Source organism: Hylobates moloch, unplaced genomic scaffold (assembly GCF_009828535.3).
Source record: "Hylobates moloch isolate HMO894 unplaced genomic scaffold, HMol_V3 SCAFFOLD_5, whole genome shotgun sequence".
Taxonomy (NCBI): domain Eukaryota; kingdom Metazoa; phylum Chordata; class Mammalia; order Primates; family Hylobatidae; genus Hylobates; species Hylobates moloch.
In genome coordinates, this window is record NW_026652280.1 from 98,371,175 (window position 1) to 98,394,893 (window position 23,719).

Genomic DNA, 23,719 nt, shown 5'->3' on the forward strand with positions numbered 1-23,719 from the left:
CGCGGCCCCTGCGTGCTCGCCCTGGGAAACACCGCAGCCAGCACGGTCAGCTGGCGCTGGGGGGCCGCGCGCCCGAAGGGATCCAGGGAGACTCTCCCTGTGGAGTCCCACGCGCCCCGGGTCCCCCGCTGCCCTCCTTGGGAGCGGTCCCCAGCCTGCTGCTCCGCCCTCAGGGTTGGCTGGCCTCTCGGCCTGCCTTTTGCTCAGAACCCTGTGTCATTTTTCTCCCTCTGGAGGCCCGAGACTCTCCCTGTCACTGTCTGCATCTCTGTCCCCATCTCAATCTCATGCTGAGTCTCTCTGTCTCCAGCTGCCTGTCACTGTCTTTGTGTCTCTGTGACTCTCATTTCTTTTTTTCTGTCCCCTGCTGTCTCTGTGTGGGATCCTTGTCTCTCTGCCCTTGCCCTCCCTCTCCTATCTGAACCCTGGTCTCTCTGTCCCTTAGGGCTTATCAAACCCTTCTCCCCAGAGTCACCAGGAGGAGAGCCGGGACTGGACACAAGCCAGGGCTGGGACAATGGCAGTGCCTAGTCTGTGGCCCTGGGGAGCATGCCTGCCTGTGATCTTCCTCTCCTTGGGATTTGGCCTGGATACAGTAGAGGGTGAGTCCCCAGAACTGGCTCCCAGACCCCTACCTCCCTCCCAGCCAGCTGGGAGGCCAAACAACTGAGCTAGCAGCCACAGCACATCCACTTACTCTGCACTGGAACATGGAGGCTGGGGTTAGTGCTCAGGAGAACTGCCCAGCAGGAAAAGCAGTTAGTTCCCCCACATAAAGGTGTTTTTCCCTCAGCTCCCTCAGAGGTGAGAAGAGCTTCAAAATGGAGACGAGTAGATATCTTCCATCCCTACTAGTGAAACTGTAGTCCCAGTGAAGCTTGCCTGAAAACCCAAATGAGGCCGTGAGAGTGTTAGAAGTCATCTCTAGGGCCACTGAATGGGAAGAGGCAGGGGTGGGATAGGTAGCTGAGAACCAGGCGCCATTAAGTAATGGAGGCAATGTTGCCGACAGGAAACTGCAGCTCTGAGAACTAAGGGTAAAGCTAGACTGGGTCCTGAGCTCCTGCCTCCAGGGACCCGTCCTGTGTTCCCCCTCTTACGGCCCAATCCCTACAGGGAGGAAGGCTGGTTTTGGGGGAAGACTGCTTTTCCTCAACACCCCAGGGCCTGTGCCCCAGGCTAGATACTGCCCATCAATACGTTTTAGAGAGGAGGGGCAGGGGGACTCTATAGACTAAATGACCCTCATGGAGGTGCTGGGGGCTTGGTGGAAAGAGGAAAAAGAGCTGAGGGTGGAAGCTTCAAAAAGGGAAGGATTAAGAGGTATCCCCTTCTCCAGTCCCACCATTCTCCTCCAAACTGAAGCAGCTCAGGAATCCAGACTCTGTGCTTGCCCGAGGGGTCCTATGATGCCCCTCAGACTGGGGGCTCCCAGGGGCAGGGGAGTCTCCTGGGCAGGGGAGTGATGCAATGGGCTGGGTAGGAGGTCCCCTGAAGGGTGCTAGTCACAGAGCCTCTGTCTGTAAGGCATAGCACCACTCCCCCAACCACCGAACCCCCTCCTCTTCTGCACAGCAGATGCCGGCTTAGAGTGTGGTTGTCAGGACAGGAGCACGTCCTTGGAGGGGCTAGTATTTGCTCAGGGGACCCAGATGTTCTGTTCCCAGTGCAGCTCTGCACAGAGCCAGGTCCTGAGGGAAGGCAGGGGTTAAACTGTGAAGGTTTTAGATTTGTTTTGCCAAATGACTCCCATCAGGGGAGCCCTGGAGAGGCAGGGGCATGATGGGAAGTGGGCACCTGAGAGAACCCCCATCTGCCTCGCAGAGCCTGATTGGCTTTCGTCTGGAAGGGATAGAAGTGTTTTCTCATTCTCTCTCCCTCTTTTTTGTGTGTGTACCTGCGTGGGCTCAGACACACACACACACACACACACACACACAGTTGCTGGGCAGAGCCAAGCTCAGGACCATTAATGACAACAGGGAGAAGATGTGAAGTAACCCCCAGGGAGCCAGCCTTGCCTGCCCACCTCTCTTAACAAACTATCAGGAATGGGGCCTGGATAGCATGGCATGTGGCATGTAGTGTTTGTGATAACACCAGAGGGCTCAGTGGGAAGGGAAGTAGAGGCTGGAGACGTTAGCAGGAGCTGAATGTCAGGCTGAAACATTCATACTTGAATCTTCTGCAGTGGGGAGCCACGGAAGGTCCTCTTGGGAGCAAGTGAGTCCAGGGAGAGAAAGGCAAGTGGGGCTTGGGCCCTAGTGAAGAAGCCAGACACACCCAGGTCCCCAAGGAAGGAGTGAACTTGGGATCCAGACATCCATTGTCCACGGTTCCTGAGTGCCCAGTGGTTCCAGCCCTGGACTGGGCACAACTGGGGGAAAGCAGAGCTGACTAACAAGGGTCCCACCCTCCTTGGAGGGGGTGGCAGAGATGTATACAACAATTTTGGAGCCATGCCCCCAGGTAATCTGATGTGGGCGCTGGACTAATTGTAGCTGAGCCTAAAGGGGAAGTGATTAACTCCAGGCCAAAGGGTCAGGGAAGAAAGGTCTGACCCGAGAGGCTGAAGGACCCTTCTGAGGCTGGACGCATTAGTAAGGAACGGTTTATCTACACCCTACAATGTCAGGCTGAGGAACTGAAACTTGAATCTTTAGCAATGGAATGTCCCTTCAAGAGCAATCAAATTAATTCAGGGAACAGGCATCTAACTCCCTTAAGGCTAGGAGAGACATGGGACCTATGAAGCTCAGATCACTTCTTTGCAGTCACAGAATTCACTCATTCATTCATTCATCGAATATTTATTGAGTGCCAACTTTGTGCCAGGAGCTATTGGTATAGCCACTAGGGTACAACATGAATTATACAAATATCCCTGCCCTTATGGAGCTTACGATAAACAAAATATATCTATTTCTATAAATAAATATCTATATTAATATATAAATTATATTTTAGCCAGTGTTAAAAATAAATATACGGCCACGCATGATAGCTGATACCTGTAATCCCATCACTTTGGGAGGCCGAGGCAGAGGGATTACTTGAAGAGGCCAGGAGTTCAAGGATGCAGTGAACTATGATCCTGCCACTACACTCTAGCCTGGGCAACAGAGTGAGACCCTGTCTGAAAATATTATACACACACAAACACACACACACACATACACACACGCACATTAGTCAGTGTTAAGAATTACAGAGAAAAATAAAGCAGAAGGGGGAGTAGAGAGTGTCACAATTTTATTTTATTTATTTTATTATAATTATTTTTAGACAGGGTCTCACTCTGTCGCCCAGGCTGGAGTGCAGTGGCGTGATCACGGCTCACTGCAGCCTTGACTTTCTGGGCTCAAGCGATCCTCCCACCTCAACCTCCTGAGTAGCTGAGACTGTAGGTGTGCACCACCACGCCTGGCTAATTTTTGTATTTTTTTTAGAGGTGGGGTTTCGCCATGTTGCCCAGGCTGGTCTCAAACTCCTAGGCTCAAGCAATCTTCCCACCTCGGCCTCCCAAAGTGCTGGAATTACAGATGTGAGCCACTGCACCCAGCCAGTGAAAATAGAAGTCAATTTTAAATAGGATGTTCAGGCTGGGCGTGGTGGCTCACACCTGTAATCCCAGCACTTTGGGAGGCCAAGGTGGGTGGATAAATTGAAGTCAGGAGCTGGAGACCAGCCTGGCCAACATGGTAAAACCTCGTCTCTACTAAAAATGCAAAAAATTAGCTGAGTGTGGTGGCGGGCACCTGTAATCCCAGCTACTCGGGAGGCTGAGGCAGGAGAATCACTTGAACCCGGGAGATGGAGGCTGCAGTGAGCTGAGATTGTGCCACTGCACTCTAGCCTGGGCGACAGAGTGAGACTCCATATCAAATAAATAAATAAATAAATAAAATTGGATGGTCAGAGAAGGCCTCATTGAGAAGGGGACATTTGGCCAGACTTAAGGAGGTGAGCAAGCCATGTAGAGGGAAGAGGATTCTGGCCAGAAGGAACAGAAGGACAAAGACCCCAAGGCAGAAGTTTGCTGGCTTGTTATAGTAGTAAAGCTCCTGTTATATACAAGGAAAAGCAAAGAAGTCAATGTAGCTGAAGATGATAAAAAGGATGAAATCAGAGAGGCTACAAGGGCTCAAATTGTGCAGGGCCCTGTAGGCTGTAGTAAGACCAAGAGAGATGGAAGTCATGGGGGGTTATAAGCAGAGGAGAAACATGATCCATCTGTGTTTTTAGATCACTCTGGCTGCAGAGTGGAGAATGGCCCATAGAGGGACAAGGGTGGAACTGGGGAGACAGTTTGGGAGGCTATGACTGTCAATCCAGGGGAAGATGATGGTGGAAGCTGTGAAGGTGTTGACAAGCAGTTCAGATTCTGGACATATTTTAAAGATAAACCCACAGGATGTACAAGGTGAAAAAGAAAGGTGTTAAGGGTGACTTTAGGTTGGGAGCCTGACTGAAAGAATGAAGTTGCTATTAACTAAGAAGGGGAGATGCGCTTGGGAGAGAGGGTCAGGAGTTCATTTTTGCCTGTGTGGCTCATCTGGTAGAGACCCTGCAGGCTGCAGGTGAGCCCTCCGGGGCCCAGGGAGGAGGCCACCCCACACCCAGAGCAGAGCCCAGCTCCTCACTCATTGTCCTACTGCCAGTGTGGCTCCCCTCCAAAGCTGCCAGGGCTGGATGGGGAATTTGGCCTGGGCTGTACTCAATACTGCGTGCCATGTATGCCCACAGTGTGCCCCAGCCTGGACATTCGCTCAGAGGTGGCAGAGCTTCGTCAGCTGGAGAACTGCAGCGTGGTGGAGGGCCACCTGCAGATCCTGCTCATGTTCACAGCCACGGGGGAGGACTTCCGCGGCCTCAGCTTCCCTCGCCTCACCCAGGTCACCGACTACCTGCTGCTCTTCCGTGTCTATGGACTGGAGAGCCTGCGCGACCTCTTCCCCAACCTAGCAGTCATCCGCGGGACGCGCCTCTTCCTAGGCTATGCACTGGTCATCTTTGAGATGCCACATCTGCGTGACGTGGCGCTGCCTGCGCTTGGGGCTGTGCTGCGTGGGGCTGTGCGTGTGGAGAAGAACCAGGAGCTCTGCCACCTCTCCACCATTGATTGGGGACTGCTGCAGCCAGCACCTGGCGCCAACCACATCGTGGGCAACAAGCTGGGCGAGGAGTGTGCTGACGTGTGCCCTGGTGTGCTGGGTGCTGCTGGTGAGCCCTGTGCCAGGACCACCTTCAGCGGGCACACTGACTACAGATGCTGGACCTCCAGCCACTGCCAGAGAGGTGGGCACTGGCACAGAACATGAGTGTAGGGAAGGGAAAGAGCAGGGTCACATGGGGCTGGGTGGCCACAGGATGGTGTGGGTCAGTACTTTCAGCTGCCACTGTTTTTTAATCCTCACTCATCCTATGAGGCAGGTAAGGAAACTAAGGCTCAGAAAAGTTAAATACCCAATGTGGCATAAGACAGCTAAGGGGTAGGCCCAAGACGGCCTCATGGAATAGGTGAAGGACAGGTTCAAGGTGGGCATGGGGTGGAAAAGAACAGGCATGAACAGAGAGTAGGCAGCACAAGAAGCAGTGTGGGACAGTGGCTAAGTCCAAAGCCAGAGGACCTGGGTTCAAGTCTCAGCTCTACCACTTACTGGCTATGTTCACTTAGCCTCTCTGTGCCACAGTTTCCTCAGCTGTAAAATGATCACTGGGTGTCATGAGGAATGAGTTACTCTACAAAGCGTCAGAGCAGGGCCTGGGTCATGGTAGCAGTTCTATGTTCCTAATCAGAGTGGCCACAGCACAGTGCTCCAGGGTCAGCTGGCAATACTGTAATGGGAGGTTGAGGTTGGGGGTGAGCAGGAGAAGAAAGGAGATGATCAATGAAGAACTGAACAGGTGAGAGCAAAGATATAAGGTGGGACCTTTAGGATGATGCAAGGAGAGGAAAAAGGCAGTAGAGAAAGGGGAAAGGAGAAAAAAGAGGGATGGCTGGTGCAGGAGGAAGCAAAATGTTATAGGAAAGGAAAGGAAAATCTTTCAGAGATGGGGAGCAGATCTGGGGTCCCCCAACCTGGGGGTCTTTTCCACTCAGCTCCTGGAGGTCAGCTCCTTTCACCTCCAGTGCCTCAGCAGCAGGGCGGGTGGGAGAGTAACAAGATCCCTGCTGTATCAGCTGCACCCCACCTCCCTGATGCCTCCCTGTTGGCTGTAAATACAGCTGCTGCGCATCCTCTCATGTACAGTGTCAACATGACCTGGCTGACCCCCACCCCACAGATCGCTCCCATAGCCAGCCAGCTGCCACTGTGCAGTTTCTAGGCGATTGGGCCTCCAGCCCCAAATCCTCCTACTACTGCTTGGAGCCACCTCCTGCCCAGGACAGGGAGCTGAGGTGGGGGCGGTATGGGCAGGAGCATGGGTAAAAAACGACGGATGTCAGCCCCTCCCTGCACACACTCCCAGGCCCCTGGGCCTAGCTGCTCAGGAGAGGCTGGCCCGCTCACCCTGGCACCATGCCCGGCCATGATCTGGGCACCAGGCCTAGACAGGATAGACAGGACAGCAGGCTGGAGAGCAACAACCCTGATGGACAAGGTCGCTGCTCTGTCCTGAGCTGACACCTCCAACTAGGCACTGTGGGAGGTGGGGAGCCACAGACCGGGCCACAGTCCTTGTCCTCAAGAATCCCATCGGAGGGGAACAGAGTCGGCAACCAGTGTCAGTGAATGGGAGGGACCTGGGTGCAGACTGAGTGTCATCCCAAGAGAAACAGGGTGGGGCCAGCATTGGAAAGACAGCCAGGACTGAGGGGGCATGGCCAACGTCTAACACACCACTCTCCCCACAGTGTGCCCCTGCCCCCATGGGCTGGCTTGCACAGCGAGGGGCGAGTGCTGCCACACCGAATGCCTGGGGGGCTGCAGCCAGCCAGAAGACCCTCGTGCCTGTGTAGCTTGCCGCCACCTCTACTTCCAGGGTGCCTGCCTGTGGGCCTGCCCGCCAGGCACCTACCAGTATGAGTCCTGGCGCTGTGTCACAGCTGAGCGCTGTGCCAGCCTGCACTCTGTGCCTGGCCGCACCTCCACCTTCGGCATACACCAGGGCAGTTGCCTGGCCCAGTGCCCTTCTGGCTTCACCCGTAATAGCAGCAGGTGAGTGTAGGGAGGGTGGCGGGCACCCTGGGAGCAGTGAGGAGGCCTGAGGAGGCCCAAACTGGTCCAAGGCTCAGGACATCTGCTTGCTCCTGCTAGCATATTCTGCCACAAGTGCGAGGGGCTGTGCCCTAAAGAGTGCAAGGTAGGCACCAAGACCATCGACTCCATCCAGGCCGCACAGGATCTTGTGGGCTGCACGCATGTGGAGGGAAGCCTCATCCTCAACCTTCGCCAGGGCTGTCAGTATCTACTTTGGGGCCACACCCCTCCTCCTGGTCATACCCTTCCTCCCAGACACACCCCTTACAACTCAGCACGATTTTCCATCATCCTGGGTCCCAGTCCTGAGGGTCCACCTTCCCGGGGCCCCCATTCAGCCCCCTTGCCCCACAGACCCACCACCTTCCCTGCTCCTGCTCCAGCCCTGTCTTCCCATCCCTAGATAACCTGGAGCCACAGCTGCAGCACAGCCTGGGGCTGGTAGAAACCATTACTGGCTTCCTCAAAATCAAGCACTCCTTTGCCCTCGTGTCCCTGGGCTTTTTCAAGAATCTCAAACTAATCCGAGGAGACGCCATGGTGGATGGGTAAGGGTTAGGCCTCTGACCAGCTCCTTCTATTACACTCCTTCCTCCAACACTCCCAGAACAGTGGTGAAGAGAATGGGCTCTGGAACCAATTTTGCTACTCACTAGCCGTGTGACTCTGAGTAGGTTAACTTCTCTGGTCTTCAGTTTTCTCATCTGTAAAATAGGGCTAATATAACATTACTTACTTCTTAGGACTGTTTTGAATATTACTCAAGTTGTTATGTGTAAAGCACATAAAACAATGCCTGGAACACAGTATATACAATATAAATTACAGTCACATATAACTCTATAACGGTTGGCTATAATTGTCATCATCTGGTCCTGTCAGCTGCAGAGCCAGACTGCCTGGGTTTGAAACCCATTCCTATCATCTGCCAGTCAAGGCCTACCTATAATGTAGCCAGGATTTTTTAAAATAAAAAGAATGAGCCGGGCACGGTGGCTCACACCTGTAATCCCTGCACTTTGGGAGGCCGAGGCGGGTGGATCACTTGAGGTCAGGAATTCAAGACCAGCCTAGCCAACATGGTGAAACCCCCCAGCTCTACTAAAAATACAAAAAAAGTAGACGGGCATAGTGGCGCATGCCTTTAATCCCAGCTACTTGGGAGGCTGAGGCAGGAGAATTGCTTGAACCCAGAAGGTGGAGATTACAGTGAGCCAAAATCGTGCCACTGCATTCCAGCCTAGGGCCTGAGTCACAGAGAGACACTCCATCCCAAAAAAAAAAAAAAAAAAAAGAATGTTTTAAATTACTATCGAGGCCGGGCGTGGTTGCTCCTGCCTGTAATCTCTGCACTTTGGGAGGACGAGGCAGAGGGATCACCATGTGGTCAGGAGTTCAAGACCAGCCTGGCCAGCATGGAGAAACTCCATCTCTACTAAAAATACAAAAATTAGCCAGGTGTGGTGGTGGGCACCTGTAGTCCCAGATACTCAGGAGGCTGAGGCAGGAGAATTGCTTGAACCTGGGAGACAGGGGTTATACTGAACTGAGATTGTGCCACCACACTTCAGCCTGGGTGACGGAGGGAGACTCCAACTCAAAACATACATAAATAAATAACCATCCAGGCCGGATGCAGTGGCTCACGCCTGTAATCCTAGCACTTTGGCAGGCCGAGGTGGGAGGATCACTTGAACCCAGGAGTTAGAGACCAGCCTGGGCAACATGGTGAAACTCTGTCTCTATAAAAAATACAAAATTAGCCCACCATAGTGGTGCATGCCTGTAGTCTCAGCTACTCAAGAGGCTGAGGTGGGAGGATCACCTGAGCCCTGGAGGTCAAGCCGGCAGTGGGCCACAATTGTGCCACTGCACTCTGGCCTGGGTGACAGAGTGAGGGGAAAAAAAAGTTACCATCTAGTCTAGTGGCTCTCTGTGGCTTCTCACGTCTCCAGACACATTGCATATACGCCGGGGGTGTCCACACCTCAGCAGGAGAGGAATGGCCCAGGCTGAGTACTACTCCTCCTGGTGTCTCCAAAGCCTCCAGAGTCTGGCACATAGCAGGTGCTCAGTTTAAAGAGAGTCGAGGGAAGGATGGGGGCAGGGAAGCTGCGGACCCCATTTCACTGATGAGGAAAACCAAAAGATGGGGTGACTTGGCAGACATCATACTCCTGGGCAGTGGCACAGAGTGGGTATGCACGAATGCCCCCGGTGTGCTGGTGTGAGCTGGCCACTGAGCGCCCCCCTCCCCGGGCCCAGCAAAACCCTTCCAGGAGGAACCCATAAGCCACCCCCTTTCCCACCCCCTGCCCCCACCTCCCCACAGAGCAAGGTCCCCTGGCCTCCCCCAGGAACTACACTCTCTACGTGCTGGACAACCAGAACCTACAGCAGCTAGGGTCCTGGGTGGCCGCGGGGCTCACCATTCCCGTGGGCAAGATCTACTTCGCCTTCAACCCGCGCCTCTGCTTGGAGCACATCTACCGACTGGAGGAGGTGACAGGCACGCGAGGTCGGCAGAACAAGGCTGAGATCAACCCCCGCACCAACGGAGACCGCGCCGCCTGTGAGAACCCAACCCCAGTGCCGGTGGACACGCGGCCACACACTAGACACGCACACCTGGGGGAGGGAGAAAGCTCGAGGAGGACAGTCTGAGAAGTTCTCTTCAGAGGTCTCACTGGGAATGGGATGCCGCGGGGTCAGGGTGGGCGCTCAAGCAGCTGGCAGGCGCGGTTGATAGCAGGCCCCTCGCCCCACCCAGGCCAGACTCGCACCCTGCGCTTCGTGTACAACCTGACGGAGGCAGACCGCATCCTGCTACGCTGGGAGCGCTATGAGCCACTGGAGGCCCGCGACCTGCTCAGCTTCATCGTGTACTATAAGGAGTCGTGAGTGCCGGGGGCGGGGCCGGAGCGGGGGCGGGACTGGACGAGGCCAATTTCTTCGGGACCATAGGCAGATGAGGGCGGAGCTCAGCGAGACTATGAAGACCCAGAAAGCCAGGACCCGCAAGTTGTACTCCCTGGTAGGGCCCAGGTCTGGCTCTCTTCCCTCACCTTCTTCATGCCTCCATGCCTCGGTTTCCCCTCACCAAGTGAAATGGAGAAGACAGGGCTTCTGAGAGCCCAGGAGAGCCATCCTGCTGGGAAGACTTGGATCGTTAAACTTCACTTCATTATGCTAATGTTCTACACTGACCACACACTCCTGCCCCAGCAGCGGTTCGGGGAGCGCCCACTAATTTGGCCAGTTTTATGAGCAGCTCTGCCAGCATTTCATTTAAGCCTTAGGAAGGGAGGGAGCAGGGGCCGCCAGGGACCACAGCTGCTCTTTTCTTTGGAGAGAGTCAACTAACCCTAACAGTAAGGATAGTGGTTAGACCACAGGGAAGACTTCTCCAAAAACACGGCTAGGAATCAAAAGGAGATATCCTTAGAGGAGGGAAGTGGATTTCAGATGCAGGCTGGGAAGGCAGGAGTAAGAAGTTCATGCTCTCTCTCTCTCTCTGATAGATATTATAGAAGATGGAGGCCACTTGGCTTAGAAGCATTTCTTGTGAATTAAAATGGAGAGGACTTAGCTGACCACTGGCTCAGGATCTGGCTTGGGAGGAGAGAGGAAGGAAGTCAGTTGTAGGAGACCCACTTAAATGGCCAAGACTCTCCTAGGTCTCAGTGGTAGGTGAAGGTCTCTAGCATGGGCAGCTGTAGAGTTTGTTAAATACAGATTCCTGGGCCTCGCCTCCCACTGATTCAGATTCAGTTAATCCTGAAAAGGGCCCAAGAATCCATATGTCTAATAAGCTCCTAGGAGATGCCAAAGCTGCTGGTTTGTGGACTGCACTCTAAGGAGCCCTGGCATGACTACAATGTGAATCTCCCCCGGCTCCCCGGCTTGTGCACTTCACAGTCTGCACAACTATACACAGCTGTCTCTGGGCTCAAAGAGCAGAGAACCTTGGGAGCCTTTCAAGAAGCTCCTCTAACATCACTGCCTTGCAGCGTGGCTGCAGCTATGTTCCCTCAGAGACACGCACTGCAGATCCTGCCCAATCCTGACGCCAAACAGACCCAGACCTGCTCAGTGTGTCATGCCTCACAGGACACCTGCTCCCATGACACCCACTATGAGCCCCCACCCCCCAACCTGCTCCTGGACTATCCTGCTTATAGGTCCCAACAAAGGCAGGCACTTCCAGCTGGGCCACAAGTTCCCCCACCGCCACCCAATTTGACCTCCCTCAAGTTTTGTCCCTGGCTCAACATGAATTCCATCACCCCCTTCCCAGTCCAAAGAAACAAATTATCATGAACATCAATGTGATGTTCCATTGTCTCCCATGGTCTGTTCTGCTATCTCCCATGTGGGGCCCACTGTCATCTCCCCCAGGGAGCCCTCTTCTACCCCTAAAGCCAGTGATGCTTCCCCAAGCCCTGCCCCGAAACTGATCTTCAGGCAGCCAGCACTAGTTGCCTCTGGCCCCTTAATTTCCCTGTGGCAGTGGGTCTTGGCCTTTTAGGGTCATGGACATGTTTGAGAAGCTGTTGAAGCTAGGAACCCTCTCTCTAGAAAAACACACATGCACAAAACTTTGCCTATCATTTGGGAGGCTCATAAACCTCCAAAGTCAATTCAAGGGCCTAAGTGAAGACACTGGGAAGGGAGCAGTCTCCTGTTCCTGGTTCCAGTCAATTACACTTAGGGGGATTAGGATAACCTTATTGCTTGCTGTTTCTAGGAGAGGGGACTCTTTCACACACACTTTTTTGTTTTATTTATACAATGCAATATTTTTTCAATATTCATTGAAACTAGAACTCGATATTCCCTGCTAAGGATGAGGAGATATATCATTACAACTTTCACTGACACAGATATCACAGTCCCTCCCCTCCCCCACCCCCCCTTGCCAGGGTCTAACAGGTGGCTGGAGTCATGGCTTTGCCCTCATGCATACTGGAAGGACAATGACAGTCCTGGGGTGATTCAGAAGGGGGGGTGCCAGAACTTGAGGGTGGGGTTGAATGACCCCTCAGCTCTGGGGGTGGGTGTTCAGCCCATTCCAGAATGCCACAGAGCACGTGGGTCCAGATGCTTGTGGAACCCAGAGCTGGAACCTGCTGGATGTGGAGCTGCCCCTAAGCCGCACCCAGGAGCCAGGGGTGACCCTAGCCTCCCTCAAGCCTTGGACACAGTATGCAGTGTTTGTGAGGGCCATCACACTAACCACTGAGGAGGACAGCCCCCATCAAGGAGCCCAGAGTCCCATCGTCTACCTCCGAACGCTGCCTGCAGGTAGGCATTTGGAGGGTGCAAGAGTCAGTCAGACGCCTGCATCCATGAGAACAGGGGAGCACAGGCACCAGAAATAGAGAAGCCGGGACACTGAACACCCGGCCCACAGAGGCTGGGAGGCCAGATGCTTGAGTCCTAGAAAGAAGGGGGAGCATTTGCCTAGGTCCTTGCGGGGCTGGGATTGGGACAGTCCAGGGTCAATAGCTGAGGGAACCGAAGGGCCTATGGCAGAGAAGGGGAGGACAGAAACAAAACACTGAGTTCTAGGAAGCCAGGGATGAGGATCACCTATTCTTCGGGAGAACAAGGCTGTTGGACCCCAGAAAGGGGGGGCTCATTACTAGATAGTATTCAGGAGGAAGACCCACAACCCCTGAGTTGCATCCTTCTCGATCTCCTAGCTCCCACGGTGCCCCAGGACGTCATCTCCACGTCCAACTCCTCCTCCCACCTCCTGGTGCGCTGGAAGCCACCGACCCAGCGCAATGGGAACCTCACCTACTACCTGGTGCTGTGGCAGCGGCTGGCAGAGGACGGCGACCTCTACCTCAATGACTACTGCCACCGCGGTGCGCAGGGACGACGCGCAGGCCGGCTGCGGGGCGGGTGGGGAACGGGAGATGGAGGCGCAGGGCCGGGGCAGGTGGGAAGATCAGGGGCGGGTAGACCGCCTGTCTTACTAGTGTCTTCCCGCTGCGGCGCCAGGCTTGCGGCTGCCCACCAGCAACAACGATCCGCGCTTCGACCGCGAAGACGGGCATCCTGAGGCCGAGGTGGAGTCCGACTGCTGCCCTTGCCAGCACCCACCTCCTGGTCAGGTTCTGCCCCCGCTGGAGGCGCAAGAGGCCTCGTTCCAGAAGAAGTTTGAAAACTTTCTACACAACGCGATCACCATCCCCATGTGCGAAGAGCGCGCGCGGCCTGGGCGGGTCTGATGAGGGGGGCCCGTGAGGGGCGGGTCTTGCGGGAGGAGTGGGGTTTGTGGGTGGGGCCTTGCTTGTGTGGGCAGGTGCCGGGTTTTGGGTGCTTTTGGAGGCGGTACGCGCTGCAGAGGGCACAGGGGTGCATCCGGACAGGCCTGATAGGGCTACTCCTGGCCTCCCCAGATCCCCTTGGAAGGTGACGTCCATCAACAAGAGCCCCCAAAGGTGAGCCGGACTAGGGCAGGTGCTGAGGGGCGTGGCTTTGGGGGCTGGGCCTTGGCTCTGACTCGCTCTCCCCAGGGACTCAGGGCGGCACCGCCGGGCAGCTGGGCCCCTCCGGCTGGGGGGCAACAGCTCGGATTTCGAGATCCAGGAGGACAAGGTGCCCCGTGAGCGAGCGGTGCTGAGCGGCCTGCGCCACTTCACGGAATATCGGATCGATATCCATGCCTGCAACCACGCGGCGCACACCGTGGGCTGCAGCGCCGCCACCTTCGTCTTTGCGCGCACCATGCCCCACAGTAGGTGACCCCCACACACACCTTCTACACCCATCACCGACCCCAAGGACCCTGTGCAAAGGTTTGGGGTTTGACTTCTCGCTAACCCCAGAGCCTCGCTTTGCTTGCCCCTCTCAGTTCCCATAATCCCAAAGCTTTCCCCACCTCCCAGCTCAGCCCAGTTTAGCTTGGGTTTGAACATAAGGTGAGATGAATCACTTTTGGCCTGGCTGCTGGATGCCCCTTCCCGCAGGAGGGGCTGATGGTATTCCAGGAAAGGTGGCCTGGGAGGCCTCCAGCAAGAACAGCGTCCTCCTGCGCTGGCTCGAGCCACCAGACCCCAACGGACTCATCCTCAAGTACGAAATCAAGTACCGCCGCTTGGGAGAGGTAGGTGCCCGTGGGACCCCCATCCCAGCCCCGTTTTGTGCCTACATCGCCTTCCCAGCCAGCTGTTCTGCATTACTCTCAGGAGGCCACAGTGCTGTGTGTGTCCCGTCTTCGATATGCGAAGTTTGGGGGAGTCCACCTGGCCCTGCTGCCCCCTGGAAACTACTCTGCCAGGGTTAGGGCAACCTCACTGGCTGGCAATGGCTCTTGGACAGACAGTGTTGCATTCTACATCCTTGGCCCAGGTATACACAGCCTCTGTCACAGACCTGTATCACCGAACAGCCCTACCTGGTCCCCAGCCCACCACAGGCCCCTCCCCCCGCATCTCTCCCCATCCTCACCTCCCAGCATGGAAAGAGAAGCATGGCCTTCCCTCTGACTTCTACATCTTTGACTCTACCCTCTGCTGCCCTCTGACTGCCAGAGGAGGAGGATGCTGGGGGACTGCATGTCCTCCTCACTGCCACCCCTGTGGGGCTCACGCTGCTCATCGTTCTTGCTGCCCTTGGTTTCTTCTACGGCAAGAAGAGGTGATGATAAGTCCCACCGGTCCCCACCCCCTTTTCTCCCTGAGGCCTCATCATAAAGTCTGTCAAAGGGAGGTAGATGAGACAGTAAAAAGACAGGTCTTCCATACAGGCAGTAACTCTTCCCCTGCAGTGGCACGGAGGAAACATACCTCTCAGCTAGGGTGACCAACTCATCCCGGTTAGCCTGGGACTTTCCTGGTTTTATCAGTAAAAGTTCCACATCCTAGGAAACCCCTCAGTCCAGCCACACTGGGATTGTTGGTCACCACACTCTCACACCACCTGTCAGGTGTGAGAGTTTGTGCACCCAAGCTGAGAAATAATAAAGCTGGTCCCTTATTAAGAGGAGAAGCAGGAGGCCTGGGGATGTGTTCCAGAATGCCTGATGTCAGATCCTTCCAGGGCTGACTGCAAGAGGAAAATGGGGCTGGACCTTGATCAGCTTGGCTATAGGGACTAGCTGACAGGGCGGAAGCCCCTTTACTCCTCTGTCCTCCCTATTCCCTGTCAGATCCCAGGAATAGGGCCAAGGCCAGCTTGGAGGGTACTTAGGGATCCCCAGGAGTCATCCTGACCAAGGCTGGGGGTGTGGTCAGTAACTCCCCTCCTCCTTGAAATGTCCTTCGTCCTTCTTCTGATGTTGCTCATTCCTTCCTGAGAACCCTTCCAGCCTGACCTCCTCACCTCCCATTGCAGAAACAGAACCGTGTATGCTTCTGTGAATCCGGAGTACTTCAGCGCCTCCGATAGTAGGTCTGGGAGTGAGTGGACAGGTGGTGTGGGAAAGGGAGACAGGAGAGGAGCAGAGACAGATTTCCAGGAGACCTTCTTGCAGAAGATAGCCTTGGGACCAGAGCCCTTCAGAAGAGGAGAAGAGAAGTTGGGGGATGAGGTGTGGCAGAGAGCAGCATCCTCGCTTTGTGACCCTCCATCTCCTTGCAGTGTACGTCCCTGATGAATGGGAGGTGTCTCGGGAGCAGATCTCGATAATCCGGGAACTGGGCCAGGGCTCTTTTGGGATGGTATATGAGGGGCTGGCACGAGGACTTGAGGCTGGAGAGGAGTCCACACCTGTGGCCCTGAAGACGGTGAATGAGCTGGCCAGCCCACGGGAACGCATTGAGTTCCTCAAGGAAGCTTCTGTCATGAAAGCCTTCAAGTGTCACCATGTGGTAAGGGAGAGCCAAGGGCATTGTCGGGGTCATAATTAGTGTAAAGTTCATGTGATAAGAAAGAAAGGGTCAGAGATGAGGTTAGGGCACCATTAAGTTCAAGATTGGGACCATGGTTAGTATCCTAATTGGGGTGAAGGTCATGGTTAGGGTTAGAGGCAAACAGGGTCATAGTGGGGCCACTGTAGAGTCATGGCTAGGACTGAGATCAGTCATGATTGGGGCTCAATATTGGGTGTCCAGATCATTATTAGAGTCCTGATTGGGCTCAAGGCCAAAGATGGACCAAGTTCATGACTGTGATGATCATCAGATATGATGAAGGTCATGGGTTAGGGTCAGGGTCATTGTTAGGTCAGGAGTCAGGTTATGGTCATGGTTGGGGTTAGAGTCAGGTTTGGTGTCTGAGTCAGACTGTGGTTATAGCAGATCAGGCTTTTGGCCAAATGGGTCAAGGGGAAGGAACTAGGGGGTCTGCTAGGCCCTTTGTCTGTCCCAGGTGCGTCTCCTGGGTGTGGTGTCTCAGGGCCAGCCAACTCTGGTCATCATGGAGTTAATGACCCGTGGGGACCTCAAGAGCCATCTTCGATCTTTGCGGCCTGAGGCAGAGGTAGGGACCAGGAAGACTCTGGGGAGTGAGAGAAGGGTTGGGCACAGTGTGGGAGGTGGGGGCCAGTTCTGGACAGGAGACCAGCCTCTGAGTTCCTTCCTCACCAGCCCCCAATCTTGGCTCTAGAACAACCCTGGGCTCCCACAGCCAGCACTGGGGGAAATGATCCAAATGGCTGGTGAGATTGCAGACGGCATGGCCTACCTTGCTGCCAACAAGTTTGTGCACCGAGATCTAGCAGCCCGCAACTGCATGGTGTCCCAGGACTTCACCGTCAAGATCGGGGGTACAGAGGGTGCCAGGCAGATGAGGGCGGCCTGAAAAGTAAAGAGACTCCCTTAAGCTAGGCATCAGGAGACCCACAGCCCTGGTCCTGACAGCCTGTGAGACCCTTGGCAAGTCACCCCCACCCTAGATCTTAGTCTCTTGTCCAAGGGCAGAGGGGTTTGGATGGGATGAGCTCTGAGGTCCATTGAGTCCCTCTTTCTAGGGTTCTTGGTGACTCTGGAGGATGAGAAGATTGGGAGAGGTATCCCAGGGGCAGGAGCTAGTGTGTGGCTCTTATGCCCCACACCTCCTCCACACTCACCCTCACTTTCCAGACTTCGGGATGACTCGGGACGTGTATGAGACAGACTATTACCGCAAGGGTGGGAAGGGGCTGCTGCCCGTGCGCTGGATGGCCCCCGAGTCCCTCAAAGATGGGATCTTCACCACCCACTCGGATGTCTGGTGGGGCCGAGCTGGAACATCCAGGGATGTGGAGGCGGGATCTGGGGAGGGGCCTGGAACACCCCCATCCCTTGGAGTGCACTGAGCAGCATGAAGCGTGCTGGGCTCAGGAGCTCCTGCATGCCCTCCAGGTCCTTCGGCGTGGTACTCTGGGAGATTGCCACCCTGGCTGAACAACCCTACCAGGGCCTGTCCAACGAGCAGGTGCTGAAGTTCGTCATGGATGGCGGGGTCCTGGAGGAGCTGGAGGGCTGTCCCCTTCAGCTGTGAGTTACCTCCCCTGCCCCTTCCTCATTGCTGATCTACCTACAACCCTCCCCCACCCAACTCCATGATTCTGGCTCACCTCCTCTGATGCTTTGACATCCACTGACCCTCAGCTATGAGCGCCACCCCCCCATCGCAAACCCCCAAGACTCCCATTTAATCCCTTCTCACTCTCCCAGACATAATGGCCCATGATGCCCACTCCCATCAATTGACCCTCAGTGCAGGAGGCTGAGAGTGCAGCAGGGGCTCCCGGATGCCTCTGACCCTGCTCCCCCCACCCACCAGGCAGGAGCTGATGAGCCGCTGCTGGCAGCCAAACCCACGCCTGCGCCCGTCTTTCACACACATTCTGGACAGCATACAGGAGGAGCTGCGGCCCTCTTTCCGCCTCCTCTCCTTCTACTATAGCCCTGAGTGCCGGGGGGCCCGGGGCTCCCTGCCTCCCACTGATGTAGAGCCTGACTCCTCACCCAACCCAAGAGGGGCTTCCTCAGACTGCAGCCCTCAAAATGGGGGTCCAGGGTACTGAGGGGCACCTCATTCCCTGGCTGGCTGGCCTCCCATGGGGAGAGAGGAAGGGACCCAACCTCTGTGGCTGAGATGCCTGAATGTTCACCCCCACCCCCACTCAGGGCAAGGGGTGGCCGAGGGTGGGGCAGAGAACAGGAGCAGGGAAGGCTGTGGGGGTGGGCAGAGGGGTCTCACCATAGGAGTTTCTCAGACTCTGAGTCCCTCGGGGGAAAGCAAGCAGGGTCAAAGCCGGAGGAGTAGAGATCAGGTCAAGGACAGACGTCCTGCCCTCAGAGCAAGGGACCCCACTCAGACTAGGAAGAGGGGGCCCGCCCACCCTAGAGGCCCTGCCCCTCAGTTTGGGGTCTCCTCTGGACAGGTAGGTCCATCGACGTGTTTGAAATCAGATGAGCAATCAGAAGCAAGCCTGGGGCGCTCTCCGTGCATGTGTGGGAGAGTGGTGGGGGGTCCACATGACTGCCTTGCTTGCCACTGCTTTTCACCTCCTCCCCTCAGCTCCACTGACCAGGTGGCATGGGGAGAACCCAGGGGCCTGGAGAGTGGTTCCCAGCCTGCCTGCCCTCACCTCCTCCTCTCCTCTTGCCCCACCCAGGGCTCCCCAAGCTTGGTGCTCCTTCCTCCTTTCCTCCAGGGCATCCCTTGGAGTATAGTCACCCTTTCTCCAGTCCCTCCGCTCAATGATTAGCCCTGGATGCTTAAGGCTTTCAGAGCCTCATCTTCCTCCCTCCCCTCACCCTCACGCAGCCCTGCCCCCACCCCTGCCTCTCATGGGAAGACTGGAGAAGGCACAATAAATGCTGAGGCCTCTTTGTACCCTGGTCCCAGGCAGCCCATTATCTCTCCATCTACATGGTGTTAACACCGAATGAACTTCCTTTCTCTCTCCTCTGGGACTCGAGGTGGTGACCCTAAGGCAGAGACACGGGATAAATACACTGCTGTCAAACACCACCTCCATGAGGACCCGAGCAGCCAGGGTTGCCATGGCAGTGAGGCAGGACAATCTTGCTATTATCTCCCACTCAGGACCAGAAGTGGTTGAGCCCGGCAGGGAACCTTTGTGTCTGGCCTCCAAGCAGAACCAACCAGTCCCCGACACCTCATCTTAATTTCATCCCTTGTTATGTTTGTTATATCGGTCCACTGGGTAGGTATTTTCTGGAGTGTCATAGGACAGACTTTAAGTGGGCAGACATGGGGCAGGGGAGAGGCCCTGATGACATCACCTGTTCATGCCAGATGCCCCCACCCAAGCCAGGGAACACACAGCAGAGCAGGGTCTGTGTGTCTGGTACCCTGTGGTTATCCTGGGAGGTCAGAATCTCAGTGTTCGTCACTCGTGTAGAGACACCATTGAGGCATGTGGATGTTGCACAGGAGAGCCAGCTCCCAGACTTTTCTGCCAGTGCCATGAGGGCATTTGAAAGGGAAGAGTTGCAAAAGAATGACTTCAAACCTTGACGAAGGGGGTGGCAGCGGGAGGGGCTGCCCACGGCTCAGAACTCTTTAGCTTCCTGCACCCAGGGGCTTGGGGCATAGCTGCCACGCCACACACATGCCACACGCTCTGGGTCTGGCGAGATGAGCCTTTCTGTGCACCCTTGCTCACGCCCGCCAGCAGCTGTCCTGCAAACCACAGCTCCCTCACACCAGAGTGGAGTGGGCACGAGTCTGCGTGAGGCCGTCTCTATGACAACAACTACCCTGTTATCCGCACAGGGTCAGGGTGGGCAGCAAGGACCACTTGTGTGGAGCCCCACCCCTCCCCTGCCCCGCATTGGTGACTGAAGCAACAGTGACACCTAATGGTTACCAGCAGAACCGCAGCTAAGGGAAAAAGTTGGGGAGTTTGGGCTTCCCTGCCTTCTGTTGCTGGGTCTCTGAGAGGCCTCCAGGAGGGTGGAAGGGTAGAGAGACTCCACGCAAGCCCTGGCTCTGAGACCTGCACACTCACACAGAGCACACAGGCATGCCTGCATTTGCACACGCCTGCAGGGCAGCAGTGGGGTCAACCCCTCTCCCCACTACCTATGCCCCCTAACCCTCACAGTGCCGGTCGTCTGGATGTGGAAGAGTTTAAGGAAGGGATTGGAAGTCGAAGAAAAGAGGGCTTCAGAAATATGCCGTCGGGGCTGCACCTGCAAGGATGGGCAGGTGGTGGCTGGCCCAGAAGTACTTCTGAGGAAGGACGTAGGAATGCTAGGAAATAAGCTCTATTGCTGTCCAAGTCCTAAAAAAGAAGTGGATTTAACTAGGTAGCAAGATAGATGGAGGTTGGACTTCAGGAGGGACTTCCCAACGCTACAGGGAAGCTTTGGGGAGGGAAGATATGTCTCCTATCTGAAAGACAGTTGCAGACAGACAACAGGTTGACCTGGAGAAGGAAGGATGAACACCTACCACAGAGGCAGAACAGTAAATGCAGCGACTAAAATCCAGAAACACCCGTCTTGGTCCCCCTCCTCTTCCCCAGATTCAGACAGAACTCCAGAAAAAAAAACCTGTAGCTGGCTGGTAGAAGACAGGTGAGCATAAAAGAAGGGAGTGTTTACCATCCATCCCACAAAACTGTCCCTGTGGCCTTGTGGCAGGTCCTCCACACGAGAATGGGTGCTGGGGACTATGGATCTCATACCCTACCCCCTCTAAGCTCAGGAACAACTGATGCATCTTTGTGGGGGCTGGGAGAACAGGTTGGAGTTCTCTGGGGAGAGAGGCCCAGGGGCCTCGGGGAGGAGGTGGAAATGGTCCGAAGTCAAGTGAGCTGTGCCACTGAGCCAGGCCTCGGTGGCAGCAGGATGAGGTTCCTCTTCCTCTAGGCTCACCGTTATTCTTCCTCTAGGCTCTGGCTATGGAGCAGAGGGTAGTTCCTGGCTGTCACCAAGTAGGAAGAAGAATGGGGTACAAGGACATGAGAGCTCAGCTTCCGACACCTGCTCATACCAACGTGTTTTATCCCGCCCCATAATACCAAGCTCCAAGTCCCAGGGAGCTTAGATGGCAGAGTACCAGGTCTTAGATGTCCAGCCAAGGGACAGTCCTGGAGTAGACACTTTGGACCTTGCCCTTGGCCCAGTGTCGACACACTGTGGAAGCTCCTCCCCTGGTCCTTGAGCTGTTTGGCATCTTCTCACACTTTCTGTTGAGGGCTAAGGACAAGGGGGGTGTTAGTATGTGACCACCAACCCACAGCGAAGGTCTTCCTGCTTCCAGCCAGAGGCTCCCATGCACAACTCCTCAGGCCAACACCACCTGCTCCCAGGGGTAGGACTGAAGTTTTGGTCTCCTCCAAGCCCTGTGAGGTCGATTGACAAAGTACTGACACTCCCTGCCCACCCCCTTTCTTTGCACAGGAGGCAGAGAGCTTGAACCACCTGGCTCATCTCCTGGTCATCCACCATGAAATTGAGCCCCTCTGGGTTACTTGGCCAAGGGCCCACTAGTAAGTGATCACTAGGGTGACACCATCCACTGCTGGAGAGGGTGGGGAATGTAGCATCCTCTTGAATGTGTGCCAAATAAGGAATCCAGGTGGGCGGAGCTGGGGATGGGTTTAGAGCAGATGATACTTGGCGAGCCCCTGGACCCTGGATGCAAAGCTGAAGTGAATGGTGCTTAGGGAGCCCTGGGCACATAGTGCAGAAGGTACCTGGTGACTCCCTGGTACACAGTTGGAGCACAAGGTGCTTGGCGAGCCCCAGATGCACGGTCAGATGGGAAGGGCACTTGGTGAGATAGGAGCTGGAGATCAAGTCCTCAGCTGCAGCTGATGCCTGGCTGAGGGAAGGCTCTTTAAAGGGGCCACATGGCTCAGAGTTCTGATGTCCTTGCTGTTGAAAAGTGGCCTGATGGGCCATGGGTTAAGTGTTCAGAATGGGTGTGGCGAGGGGTGGGGTGACCACTGGGCGTGGATATCTGGATTTCCCTAACTCTGAAATATTTGCCCTTCTCCAAAGCCAGGAGATCTAGACACCTGCCCAGGATCTTGGCTAATTGCATAGCTTGTCCAGCTCCAGTTTAGATATGCTCTTCATTCAGCCCTGTGAAATATGCTCCTCATTCAGTCCTGTGAAGGCAGCACATCTGAAAGGTTTGGCCTCCCCGACTTAGCAGGCCCAGAGTTGCAGGAAGATTCCAGCCTCTCCTCACCTTCAGCACTCCCACCATGAAAGAGGAGGGAGGAGGGAGGGGCATAAGGGAGGCACTCACAGGGTGAAGATAGGACTGAAGTTCCAGGACCAAAAAGTGAGGCTAGTTCAGGGACAGAGGGCATTCCTTCTTGCCTCTCTCCCTACCCTCTCCTTCCACACAGAGGGAGGTAGCTGTCAAGCACCAAGGCCTCTAGATGTCAGAGGACAAGAAAGAATGGGGATGCCAGGTAGGTCATGAGGAGAGAAAGAAATAGAGCAGGGTATGGAAGAGAGAGGCAGCGGTAGGGAGACGGGAACTCAGAAACGTCCCTATGCACAGCTGTGGAAGCTCTGAGGACACCCCGGGACTTTTTACCCAGCCCTGTCCCTTTGATGTCTGTGGGTCTGGCCCCCAACCCTCCCCACTTGTGAACAACAGGGGGACTTTCTGCTCAGTCATTTCTGGAGATGAGATGGGTCCCATCCTGAGGGCCCGCTCTGGCTCCCAGCCTCCCAGGTGTGTCACCCTGTGTCTTAAGCAGAACTGGACAGGAGGAGGGGGTCAGATAGACACGCAGGAGGAGACAGGGGAGGACAGATGAAGCAGAGAAGACAAGGGTGGCAGCCAGGAGGGAATTCTGAGACTATGAAGAGGGATTCTCAAGAAAATGAGACAAAGGGCAGAAGTTGACAGCAGGGTCAGACAAGAAGCGGAGAGGGAGAAGGGGCCTGGCCAGCAACCCTCCCTAGATGGCGGCAACTTCCGGGGCATGGGAGGCACAGATGTGAAGGAGGCAGGGGTGCCTCTTTTGGAAGCAGAATTTCCTAGGGGAGAGACCTTAATGCTGGAAGGCCAAGAGCTTAAATAAGATAATGGATGCCCAGTGCTTTGTAAGCTATAAAGCACTATACAAATTATTGTCGTTGTTATCTGGTTGTGATATCATTTACAAAGACAATGCAGAAGTACATTTAGTGACACGGAAAGATGGCCACGATGAACTGTGGAGTGAAAAAAGCAGGTTACAGATAATATAAATGATGCCATTTTTTACATTTCCATGTACAGATTCAGAAAAAGTATCTGGAAGCATAAATATGCATCTGGGTGATGAGTTGTGGATGATTTATATCTTCTTTTTGCTTATCTGTATTTTCCCTTTGTGTTTTTTAAAGAACATACATTATTCATGCAGGGAAAAACAAGCAGTTTGCTTTTAAAAGAACGAGGCTTCCTGCCCAGAGGTCTGGGCTCAGGATGAGTGAACAGAGCCTTACAGGCCCCCCGCTCTGCCCCCTCGCTACCTGGGTGTGTATCGCGGGCTCTGTCGCATACATACTCTCCAAGAACATTTTTTTCCTCCATGTTTTGGGCTGGGACAAAGTCCATTTTCTTGAATTCAGGATTGGCAGCATGTT

At 55.0% G+C, this 23,719-nt stretch overlaps 1 protein-coding gene across 1 annotated transcript; it reads left to right on the forward strand.

Annotated features, from left to right (window-relative positions):
- Positions 1-23: 23 nt before the first annotated feature.
- Positions 24-18,983, forward strand: INSRR (insulin receptor related receptor). The gene is made up of 22 exons (XM_032154108.1): positions 24-602; positions 4,747-5,298; positions 6,860-7,163; positions 7,263-7,405; positions 7,609-7,753; positions 9,563-9,777; positions 9,976-10,102; positions 12,271-12,509; positions 12,911-13,078; positions 13,215-13,410; positions 13,616-13,657; positions 13,733-13,953; positions 14,186-14,322; positions 14,405-14,567; positions 14,750-14,855; positions 15,552-15,604; positions 15,798-16,027; positions 16,527-16,637; positions 16,764-16,923; positions 17,240-17,369; positions 17,501-17,635; positions 17,925-18,983. Exons 1-22 carry the CDS (start codon positions 518-520, stop codon positions 18,166-18,168), a joined length of 3,906 nt encoding a protein of 1,301 aa, XP_032009999.1. The 5' UTR covers positions 24-517; the 3' UTR covers positions 18,169-18,983.
- Positions 18,984-23,719: the final 4,736 nt, after the last annotated feature.